Source organism: Hylobates moloch, unplaced genomic scaffold, assembly GCF_009828535.3.
Source record: "Hylobates moloch isolate HMO894 unplaced genomic scaffold, HMol_V3 SCAFFOLD_10, whole genome shotgun sequence".
NCBI lineage: Eukaryota > Metazoa > Chordata > Mammalia > Primates > Hylobatidae > Hylobates > Hylobates moloch.
Window position 1 is genome coordinate 49,257,060 of NW_026652285.1, and position 12,755 is coordinate 49,269,814.

The 12,755-nt window shown below is 40.8% G+C and overlaps 1 protein-coding gene across 3 annotated transcripts in view; it reads left to right on the forward strand.

Moving 5' to 3' along the window:
* The window catches only part of PCSK5 (proprotein convertase subtilisin/kexin type 5), a 465,201-nt gene that overhangs the window by 306,003 nt on the left and 146,443 nt on the right, over positions 1-12,755 (forward strand). The window contains exon 21 of one of the 3 annotated variants that reach the window (XM_032164320.1): positions 414-3,086. The exons of the other annotated variants lie outside the window; for them this stretch is intronic. Within the exon in view, the coding sequence (XP_032020211.1) occupies positions 414-529 (116 nt within the window). The 3' untranslated portion in view covers positions 530-3,086. Of the gene's footprint in view, positions 1-413; positions 3,087-12,755 lie in introns of those variants that run through there. 3 annotated transcript variants of the gene reach the window in all.

Consider the following 12,755-nt stretch of genomic DNA (forward strand, 5'->3'; position numbering starts at 1 on the left):
GCATCTTTTCCTTTGTGTTACTTAAAATGATGGTGCATCTTAAATCTTGTGTCTTAGATTCAATGAAATATGGTATAAATGACTGTATACTCTCTGCTATAGGTGTCTCGAAGAAGAAAAATTTCTTGCTTGTGTTATTAATTGATTTCTAATTTCTTTTTCTGATTTTTTTTTTTTTCACAAATGGATACCAATTACATTTACCTTGGACTGCAATGTCTCTCCTTGAAAAACAATGCGGTTGACTGAAATCACTTTGGGTGGACCAAATTTCCTCCTGTTGACTACTCCTGAATGATCTCTTCCAATTCCCCAAATCTGCCTCTCTGGCCAATCACAACCTTCTTCCGTGTGTGTACGTCATGCTGCTCTCGTCTTCAACTCCCCTTCTCTCTTGCTGACTTCTGGAAAAGCAACGGAAGAGTCCTGGGCGGAAGGAGGCTTCTGTATGCTTGTGAAAAAGAACAATCTGTGCCAACGGAAGGTTCTTCAACAACTTTGCTGCAAAACATGTACATTTCAAGGCTGAGCAGCCATCTTAGATTTCTTTGTTCCTGTAGACTTATAGATTATTCCATATTATTAAAAAGAAAAAAAAAACAAGCCAAAAAAAAAAAAAAGCAAGCCACCTCTCTCTTTCTTGCTCTCTTTTTCTTTCTCTCTCTCTCTCTCAAGTTTGTGCAGGGAGATGGTGAACTGTTTTGTCAGAACTTAAATGGAAAAAAAAATAAAACTACAACAAGCCTACCTTTTATAACTGGGTGTTTAGTGCTAAACAGCCAGAACCACAGAGACAGTATTGTATGACCAAAGCATTTGATGCCAAAATTTGACGTTAAAGTAATGATTTGATTGATTTCCTGCCCTGATTTTGAAGGTCCATTTTTTTCCCTTTTGCATTGACTTGCTTGTTTCCCCTTTGAAACACCTAAAAATACCTTTCCAAAACATTGCAAGAGCATACATAGACAAAAAAAACATGAAACAGAAAGCTGTTAGCATGCTTGAGTCCACCATTGGGGGAAATGACAGAAAACTGGACCTGAGGGCATTAGGAACATCCTACAGAGTTGTGTTTAGTGTCGTTTGCCATGGTATTTCGCAGTGAAACATGGATACTCTCCACACATCATTTACTTCATGCATTATGTACTGGTTTTTGCATTTTACTCACTTGATAAGTCTGCTCCACTGGTTTCATCAGATAGACTTGCTGCTACTGGCTTTTCCATTGTAGATTGGGTTATTTTACACACAGTTCGCCAAATGGGATTGCTCTGTATAGTCAAATTGGTGATGGACAGATGGACAGAATGCAGAGGTACATAGATGAGCTGAGGCTGATCCAGCTCCCCTGAAATTCAGAGTGTTAACTTTATAGACCCTGCACAATCTCTTGGTGCTATCTAGCCATTACCCCCATTTTTTTTAAAGGCCATCTGAAATTCCATTTGTCCTGGTGGGAAGCATTTTTGGATATGATGCAGGAAATTTCTTCCTGGAGTCAAAAGTTCCTAAGAGGTCCTGTATTTTTAAGAAATGGGATTTATTTAAATAATATTTAAGCTTGTGCCCATGTTGGCCAGGCAACTTTTTTCAATGGTGCTTATTAGAAGTTTTTTCATCTTGTCATTTTAAGAAAATAAAACTGGAAATTGAATATGGGTGGCATGATTGTACCCTTTTAGTTCTCTTATTTTCCCACTCCTCTGTCCCTCTATAACTATGTCATACTATTATACGCCGGTCCACTGAATGTTGAGATGATCTGTTTTTTGGGTTTGTTTTTTTTTTTTTTAAGAAATATTTTCACTGGTTTTCTATGACTCTCTAAACACTTCATTGAAACTGGAAGACTGAATTATGAGGAAACTATTTGGATTAGTGGCCAGAAATGATGAAATCTTAATCGATCTTTTGACAGTTTCTCTGTTTAGGGGAGGGTAGACCGATATCAAGTTTCTTCATATCAAAGCTTCATTGGTGACCTCATTTGCTTTACAAGTGACCAGCCATCTTGCAGGCTTCATGCTTCTGAGAGCCTTACTTAGAAGATGCTGCTGCAGTCACAGCTGAGGAGAGGAATACTATCAATCAATATGGACTATCCTGGGAAAGAGCTGGGAAGTAGGTGCTGAGGTCCCCATCCAAACAGCAAGCTAGGAAACAGCCTGCCTTGAAAATAATATTTCTAGACGTTAAAGATAACCTACAACCCAAAGTGAATAATAAGTAAATAGTCTGATGACCCTCTTAATAGCATTGCAATTTTATTGAATCACATAATGATTCATAAGTAACTAGGGAACCAACTGATTTTGCTAAGCAGTCTTCCCCTTATAACACTGCAGGCCCTTCTGACTGACACACAAAAAAATGAAAGTTAATCCTGGGTACAGCATAGTTTAGTTTTACATTTAAAGGCACAGTCTTACATGGACAAATGCAAGCACAAGCCTAAAGCAAGGTCAAGCAGATGGCAAAACCGAATTTGCCTGCAAAGAAATCTGTTTAACTGAATCAGCCCATAATATTTGAAGCACGAGGTTACTGTGATAGGAAAGATAAAAATGATGTCTGTTTTCTTAGATGAATAACCATCAACATGACAACAAAATTCACTGGGGTCTACCAGCGTGCATTCCATTTCCCACTGACCATGCAGGTGCACGTCACGGAAATACTGGTTTAACTACTAGTGTGTTACTGCCTCATTTATCTTATCTTCATAACATTATTAACTAGAACATAATGCTTTCAAAGTTTAAGTTAATGTTATATATTATGTATAAATATATATATTCATAATGAGATATATGTAATGGATAGTACAAAGTTTGGAGACTCAACAAATGCTCTAACCTTCTAGAGACAAAAGTCCTATTTCTGTGTTCTTTTGTCTTTTTATTTTCAATTAGTGACCCATTGTTAAATCCAAATCCACTTTTACTGAAAAATACTGTACATGTGTAAAATGTTCAGTTGTTTTTTTGTAAAATATAGTAGAACGGTTGTAATTGATACTGGCCAAAATCAATGTTATTCCATATTTTATTTTTTCTATTAAATTAACCTAAGTTCCTGTTTATTTGATCTGTTCATACCCACGTATAAACTTCTCTGAAAGGGTAAGGTCATGAGAAACTTCCCTGTTTCTACATAGAAGCTGAATATGAAGGAAAGGGTGGAGGTGCATGAAACATCAAAATAAAGTTGGAAAAGAAAGAATGAGCAGAGGAGGGAATTGAGAAGGAGTGAGAAACAGCAATGTAAGAAAGGAATGGGTTAGATTTGGTCATGAATATATGTTAAATCCCATCTTTAGAAAGCAAGGCTGTGAAAAAAAATCTATAAAGGCTTGGTATTGTTTCTATCAGATTGTACAGATGCTGGCCCCCAGAACAGGGCCCACCTGGTCCCGTTCTTCCTCTAGGGTGCAGCACACCCACTAGTATGTGTCTGTAGGGTTGGGAGCCATGGCTGGGGGCAAGGAGGTAGGCAGTGTAAAAGCTGTTAAAGAGGAAGGTGCCTTTGTTCAATTTGCTGACATCTTGTGTAAAGTCGACATTGGCTGGATGTCTAGAAGATGATTTTGTCTAAAATAAATCTCCGGTACATACCAGGGGGTGGGACTGAACAAGCTACCTAAAAACAGCAATGGAGTATAGATCTTTCTGAACCATGCCTGAGATGCAATTACTAGTCTTAAAGGTTCAGTGCTCTGCCTTTTGGGGAAAAGAAATGATAAACCAGCCAAAGCCGCAAATTGAGCTCCAACTAGGTTTAAAGATCTGGGGATAATAACCAGGTATGAGAAAGAGCCTCTGCTGCTTTGAAGTCCCATTATGGGGATGGAGAGAAATTAATTTTATTGATCACTTACTATGTACTACACAATGTGAGAATATAGAGTATGTATATACATACTGATGTGGATATGTTCTCAATTTTCAGAAGGACTCTAGAGGTGAATGTATTATCCTCCATTTACACATGAGAAAACTTAGCCACATAGACTTGAAACAAATTGATTGAGATTCCATATCCAGATTCATAATAATAATACAATTTAACATTAAGACTATTCACAGCAAGCAGTACATGCCAAATCTCGAATGAGTGATACACTGAGTTGTTAAGGTCAGAACAGGCACAGATTCCTTTGAATTGGACTGGTCAGTTCCCTAAAGCAGGTAGAGCTAGAATTGGTCCCTGAAGCATGGATGAGTCTTACCTGGGCAGACAGGAAGAGAGCGGGAAGAATGTTACCAATGAACTTGTTGCAGTTACCAGTGAACTTGCTGCATACAAGATGCTTAGGGAAGTAAGATGTTTTCATGTTTTTAATCTAATTATCTATTGCTACAAAGAACCGTGATTCAAAATTTGGTGGTTTAGTCCAGAAAAATCTACATTTGTACACTTTGTAGAAGAAGGATAGTGTGCCCATTCTCAATCCCCACATCCATGGAAGACTGCTAATTATCACTCACTTTCCACTCCAGTTACCAGAGGCTTGTCACACTGCTGATCTCTTCTACCAGATTCATTATTTTCCACTGAATAAGCTACCCTTCATTTTTGAAGAACTTACAAACTACTTGGTAAAAAAAGGGGAAGTGATTGCTATAGTAACTACTAAAGTTTCTCAATCAAAGTGATCAATACTTGCAACATATCTGAGTATGGAAATAAATACATAGCATCTTATCCCCCTCATGTAAAAAGAATGTCATGCCGCTAAAATATAAAATAGACATTCATTCTTAAGAGCTTCCATATTATCATTCAGCCTTGCACAGAGAGAGCAATGGCAGACGGCAATGTGTTGAACAGAAGTTGCATATTGGAGGCAATTTTAAACTATGGCCCAGCCAATTTAATGCTCCCTCCTTCTGTCCCCAACCACAAGATGGTAGAGGTGGAACAGAGGACAGTTGCAGTGTGACCTCACCTAGCCGAGGCTGGACCCTGCACCCAATACGTGTAGATGACCGCACAGATGATCTTCTCTTCTCTGGTCAACATCCCTTTCTAAATGTTATGTTTGTTGCAGACTCATGAAATCTGAAGTTCTCAAACAGAATACTTTAGAGCCTTTGACATATTTAGCAGGGCACAGCCAAGGTGGACTTAATTTCACTGAAGCTCATTAGAACTACTTGGCACCTAGAAATGGGGCTAGTCTGTATAATCCTGTCTCCTCTTCATCACAAGAGGTGAAGATCAGGTCCAGATTCAGTTCTTGAGCAATAAAGATGCAGTTATGCAGCATCACTACGTTTCAGCAGACCAGAATGTGACCTGGGATGGCCAGCACTCCTTCCCATTCTCTACCTCCAAGGGACTTACAAGGACAGTTTGACTGGCTTATTACCAAAGGACTTTCTTACAAGGTCTCTTCTCTAAAGGACCATTGTTTGGATCCAGTTGTGGTTTTTTTAGGGCCAGGTGTCAGGCAACAAAAGATATTTTGTATCCCACTTTCTAGAAAATTCCAGAAACATTCCCTGAAGCTTGAGTTGTAAGATCTTTCACTTTTTCATTTTCGAAAACAGTACATTATTTTAAAAATACAGTGTTTTAAGCTTCACAGAGTTTTACTAAAATGGATTTATTTAATTTGGCCCACACAAAAATCAGGCCGATAGACATTCATTTTCTGATGCAAGAGGCACAGCTAGTAAGGGGTGTGGCTGGGACTCAAGCCCACAGCTTCAACATTCTGTACAACACTGATTCCTTTTTAAGAGTGCTGGAGAAAAGCAAGTCCACATCACATATGTTGCAAGGAAAGGGGGTAAGAGCCTTTTCTCAAGTGAAGATAGAAAGCACACTCTGTCCCTGGGCTTGACTTTTTCTCATTCCAAAAGAGTCGCTTCCGTAAATAAATATTATTGAGTCCCTGCCACAAACTAGGTTCTGAGGTTTCTCTTGCCCTCCTCAAACTTATAGTCTAATGAGGGAAACAGACACTTAGACATAAAACACATGGTTACAATGTGAATCAGTTTAAGTGCCTTTAAAGGGTATAAAATATTGTCAGGAGTCAAAGGAGCAGGCTCACTTCACTAATCACGTGCTAAGGTTCCATGCCCTTGCACTACAAGCTTCCCAAGGACTTCCAAAAATAGCCTGAAACCTTAAAAATGGAGTTGACTGTAAAATCTACAAACAAAACTGCAAAGGTCAAAATCAAATGGTATCTTTATTAAGTATCTACAAAGTGGATCATGTCAAACTAGTCCACTGCAACTAAGGAATTATACTTAGAGCCATTGTCACTTGACGGCAGGGATATGTCTGAGAAACGCATCCTTAGGTGATTTTGTCATCATGCAAACATCATAGAGCACACTTACACAAACCTAGATGGCATAGCCTACCACCCACCTAAGCTATATGGGATGGCTTATTGCTTCTAGGCCACAAAGCTGTACAGCATGTTACCGTACTGAATACTGCAAGCAATTGTAACAAAATGGTAAGTATTTGTGTGGCTAAACATAGAAAATGTATGGTAAATATATGGTATAATCTTATGGGACCACTGTCATATATACCGTCTCTTATTGACCAAAACGTCATTATATGGTACATGACTATAATTAACGTTAATGTAGAATAAAGGTAAATTTTAATATGCTTGATATGATGTGAGACCTGCAGAGATTGGAGAATCTAGGATCTTGAGAATCTTAATAGCCCTGCAAAGAAGGGAGGAAGTCACTATTCACCCTCTAGGGAATAGAAAAGAGGAGAGAGACTTACGTCCTATCCTTGGTGGTGGTCAGGGAGGTCACTGGGGCGGGGCGTGGAAGGGCAGTGTACAGGACTGCAATATGTGGATGTCTTCCTGGATATCATCCTCTCTTCTTCCCCGTGCCTTCTACATTCTCTCCAAGGAGATCTTTGTCAATCTCATGGTTTTAAATACCATCTATATGCTGATGACTCTTAAAATATATATAGATTCCTGATCTCTTCCCTCAAGATTCACACCTGTAGATTCAATTAACTACTTGACATTTCCCTTCAGCTAATAGGCATCTCGAAATTAACATGTCCAAAATAGACTTCAGACACCCCAACCCCCTGACCATCTTTACCACCAAATCTCTCCCACCTCAGTAAATGGCATTCACTGTGTTTCCAAATATATCTCTAAATGGTCTACTTCTGCCCACTCCATAGCTGTAACTGTGGCCAAACCACCATTGTTGCCATCCCAGACTGCTGCAACAGCCTCCAAACCAGCTCCCAGACTTCTCCCTCTCCTCTTTTTTCTCTCCTTTCCCTAATCAGTTCTCCACACAGCATAGTGCCATTACAAATGGAAAATCAGATTTCATCTCTGTTTACTGAGCATAAAATCTGAACTCCTTACCTGAGGTCTTTGTGCTGTCACCTCACACCACCATCCCCCATGCCCTCACATGTTCTAGTCATGCCAACTTTCTTTTCATCCTTCAAACAAAACCAGCTTGTTTGGGACCCAGGACCCTTGCTCTTCACATGGCTGGCTTCTTCTCATCCCACAGGTCTCAGTTCAAAAATAACTTCCTCTGAGCAGTTCCTTCCGCCACTGACCCCACACCTGCCCACCTCGTTTTGACTTTCCATAGCACTTACCACCACATGACATTTTATGGTTCGTTACTTATTGTCAGCCAGCCCCTTGAAAGCTGGTGCTTTATCTGTCTTGTTCACAGCTGTATCTTACATGTCCAGCACATGCCTTGCTTAAGAAATATTTGTGGAATGAATGAATAAGAAAACATCTGAGAGAAGTGACATTTGACCTGAGCCTTGAAGGATAAGCAAGAAATTACAAATCAAAGAAGGTTATTGTATCTAAGAAAGATATTCAAGAGAGAGAACCTGAGCAAAGGCACAAAGCATTGAAAGGGTCTTGACGCCGATCACTTGGAGGCCCAGGCAGGGGATGAGCAGAGCAGGCAGCTTGGGAGAAAGGATGGAGAGACGAGTGGGGTCAACCGGTAAAGAACCTTCACTGGACTGTTGCCCTTCCTCCACACTCTTGTCATCAGTGTCATCAACCCTCTTTTCAGAGAGGCTAATTGATTTGCCCAAGGACCCCATCAAGTCAACTCTTGGCCTCCTGCCAACATATTTGAGAAGCATTCATTCAGACAGAATGCTGAGGCGGCCAGATTTGCTCAGTTCCCAGGCACTGATGGCTGTATTGAGCCAGTTGAATGAAAGAACAGGGTGCAAGCTCACATGAGAGGCAGCAGCCCACAGCTTCTGTTCACTGTGATGTCCACAGTCAGAGCAACAATGTGGCAAGGCCTGTTTGCAAAACTGGACTTGGGGCCATAAGCCTGCTCAGTACCATCTTTTTCTCCTAAGAGAAGACCCCCTAGCCCTCTAAACTGTCATCACCAGAGAAGAACAAAAGGAAAAAAACATGATGTGCTAGCACTTCCCTTCCCTAACAATGAAAACAGTAACCCCCATATGCGGAGTACTTCCTATGTGCTGAGCTAAAGGCTTCATATGGGTTATTTAATTCAGTACTTTCAATAGCCTGGTTCTATCTCCTTTTCACAAATAAGGAAGCAGATGAGGTAAATGCCTAAGGTACTCCAGTGGTAGATAGAAGGTCTGGGATTAATGTAAACCCAGAAAATCTGATATCAGAGCACCCACAAGGAGAAATACAAGAGCCAAGGAGGATTCCATCAAAACAAGCTTCAAGCTATGATTGTGGAGTGTGCGATGGGTTTCTATATTTTAGCTGGTGCTGTCGGGTCCCAGGTGCGTGTTATTAATGTCCACCCAGGAGTACACACTGTGGCTACATCATGCTTTGTGTGAACAAGGCAGGAGTCAATATTTGGTCATTAAAGCTAGTAACAACCAATGGGCCACACGGACAAAATCAAAATGGACCTAAGGTAAATGAGGCAGTGGCTGTTACAAAGAAATGGGGATATGATGATATGACACTTCCTTTCATAATTTCTTTGTAAAGAGGCTATTGTTTGCATTCTCTAGCCCAGGTTGAAATGAACAAGAAATAAAATGGAGTTATTGGGAACATTAGAAGAAACATTAGCATGCTGAAAGTTAATATAAATACATAATACAAATTCTGTGAGCTCCTTTGACAAATCTGGTGAAACAAATTCTTTCCAGGTGATGTTAAATAGGATTTCTTGCCACCAAAATCACAATGGTTGCAATATAATAAAAGCTAAACTATGAAAGAAGTAAGGCTTTTTATTATATATAGGAATATAATGTTTAATTGTTTTATGTTATCAGAAGAGCCACAAATATGGCAGAAACTGGAAGTAATCTTGACCATCTCCTTCGTCACTCCCACATCTGATCCAACACCAAGTCAAGACAGTTCTACCTCCCAAACCTCCCAGATCCACTTTCCGTTCTTCACCTCTTCTGCCCCTATCCTAGTCTAACACCTTGGATCAAGCTACTTCTCACCTGGGCTATTGCAACATCTCCTCATTAGCCTCCCTGAACACACCCCGTCTGTCCACAGTCACGTGTCTTCATCTTCATCTCCTATTCCATTTTCCACAACAGCCAGAATGCTCTTTTTAAAAATTCAAAGCTCAGCATGAGACTCCACTCCCCTGTGACTTCCCATTTCCCTAGGATAAAATTGAAATTCCTTTCCATGGCCTTGAAGGCCAGGGTCAATCTGACCCACCTCTCCTCTCTAAACTTAGCTCACGACATTCTCTTCTTCCCCATGTATTTTCCTGCCACATTTACTTTCCCTGATTCTTCCATTCTGCCCTGCACCCTAGAACACCCCCACACATCACTGCCCCTCCTTTAATGTTATCTCACCCGAATCATCTATCATCTGGGCCTCAGTTTAAATGTCACCTCTTTGATTCCTGATCCTTAACAGACAAGGTTAGATCTCCTTAGTATAAGCTTTCTTGGAAGCCTCTACATTTCTTTTATATTAATTTTATGATAAATATCTAGTTACTTGTAGGAATATTTGTTTAATTTATGTAATACTCACTACATAGTTTGTTTGATGGGGGCAAAGTCTGTAAATGCCTTATATGTTGTGAACCTGGTAAAATGTCTTGTAGAGAAGGTGCTTGATAACTGTTATGGATAGTTGAAACAATGAATGAATAATTAAATGAAAAATTGAGCAAATGACAGGAAAGGAATAGCTCTGATCCAATACTTGGACAACTAAGTTCTAGCCTGAATTCTGTAAAACTTCAGCATATCTATGTGTCTACCCCTCAGTTTCCCCTTCTTCAGCATCATCCCTGTGAACCTTCCAGCCATTCTATTCCATGTAAAGAGAAAATAGCCGGAGACTTCACAGAGTTTCCATCACTGGTCCTAAAACACAAGCAAAACCATTGGCACAAACTCATTAAAGCCAATGCTTTAGGACCCTGCCCCTAAAAGTGTGGACCAGCAGCAGCAATAGCGGCCAGGAATTGTCTAGTGTGACAGCAGATTTCTAAACCTGCATTCTCATTCCCTGGGTACTCACTGTTGACAAGTGACTTTGCAGGAGAAATTAAAGGTTAATATCAAATGAACTTAAAATAGAGAGATCAGCCTGAATTGCCCAGATGGGCCCAAGGTAGAGGCAATCAGAGAGGTGTGGTAGAAGAAGGCAAAACAGGCAGAAGGCAGAAGGGGAAGTTAGAGAGATTCAAGGTGTGAGATAGACTTGACCCACAGCCAAGGAACTTGCAGCAGACCCAGGCTCAGAGCCTCCAGAAAGAATGCAGCCTGATAACACCTTGATTTCAATCTTGTAAAACCCAGAGCAGAGAACCAGCTGAGCCGCTCTATACCCAGATGTCTTACCTATGGAACTGTGAGTTAGTGAAGGGGTGCTTTTTTAAGCTACAAAGTTTATAGTAACCTGTGACGGCAGCAGTAGAAACTAGTACAATGAGACCATACCTCTCAATCACAATATGTCCTTTTGCCAGATCCCAAGTTGATCTTTTCAAGAGATGGTTCAATGTCATAGTTACTGTCACAGAATCTGAAGGGAGGCTGCCTGGGTTCAAATCCTGGCTCTGTCATTTACTAGCTGTGTGATCTAAGGGAACACATTTAACTTCTGTATGCCCCTGCTTCCCCATTTGGATGATGGTAATCCTACCTCTCTTCCAGGAACATTCTGAGGATTAAATGACAACCCATAAAAGTACTTAGGACAGTGCCTATATGTATTAGGCAAAAACATCTTGGTTACTAATATTACTTAAACCAGGATTTTTTATTCATTGTTGATCCCTCTCCCTCCACTAATATCCAATCCATCACCCAGCTAGTTAATTTACCTTTTGAGTTTCTCTTGAATCTGTCCTCCTCCCTTTATCCCCACCGTGACCGTCCTAGGTTGGCTATCATCATCACTTCCCAAAAGCACTCTGTGAATCTTCTGCAGTTCCGCAAAGAAGCTAAAGTGACTTTTCAAAATGCAAATCTAATGACAATGCTCTCCTGCTAAAACCTGTGGCTACTGGGGTAAATACAGGATCCATTAACATGTCCTGCAAAGTCTGATACCCCTACACCCATCTCAATTTCCTTTCTTTCTTTCTTTCTTTCTCTCTCTCTCTCTCTCTCTTCCCTCTCCTCTCCTCTCCTCTCTCTCCTCTTCTCTCTCCCCACTTCTCTGGCCTTCCTTTAGCCTATCCCAGGGGCCAAGCCTCCCCACACTGGACCCTTTGCAGACACGGTTCCCTAAGGCTAGAGTGCTGGAATCACAGGTCCACAATTGTGTTTGTTCTTATTTGTTGGATGTCTGAGTCCCACTCCAGACTCTAAGCATGAGGGCAGGAGTGCATTTGTTTTTTCTGATCGTTGCATAACCCATACTTAGCACAGTTAATGGCACAAATACTGGCTCAGTAAACAGTTTTTTAATGAGCAAATGAATGAATAAAAATACTGTGGCACAGTTGAAGAGGCAGGACAAATAAGATGTTGGTGCTTCTTTTGGTTTGACTCCTACTTGGGGGCAGGGAGGGCAAGAATTAAATTATGACAGATCGAAAACATCAATTCACTGGCTGGATCACTCTTGAGTTACTGCAACCTTTGTGAGTGTGTCACAGACTATGTTGGAAGTAGCTGAGCACAGGAGGAGAAACCAGAAGTTGGTTCAGCAAAGGGGTCATCTTAAAATATGCTACAAGTCTAAGGGGTTATATAACTACCAAAAGCTGAAAAATTGTCTTTCCACACTCTCACCATATCTATCATTTCTTTAGGTTTGCTGCCTAGAAAGATCTCATCGTCAGATTTGTTTTCCCCCACCAAAATACATAAGCCTCAGTTTGCAGCTATCTCGCTACTAGGTTAGCCCTCACTGCCCCTTTCCCTATTCAACCCTCCACCTCCTGCTTCCAGCTCTGTAGGTGTAAAACACGATGATCCAGAGCCAGAGAATGAAGACACGCCTATGCTGTTCCCACACTGAACACAGCGTGAGGAGGTGGCGAGACATTCACAGACCATAGAGGGCCCTTGTGGGGGGCTGGGGCAACTTGACCTCAGATGTCTGTGCCAGAAAAAATCTGATGAACAGAAACATCATTCAGGAATGTCCAAGCTCACAAATTCTTCATGAGGCTAGCAGAACGTGGAGGCCTGAAACCCTCCTCCAGAATCTAACACCCCATCATTCTGTGATATGTATTCTCTGAGCTTCCATCACTGAAGTTCCGTCTCCCTGTCTTATAAGCTCCAAAGAATGTAGG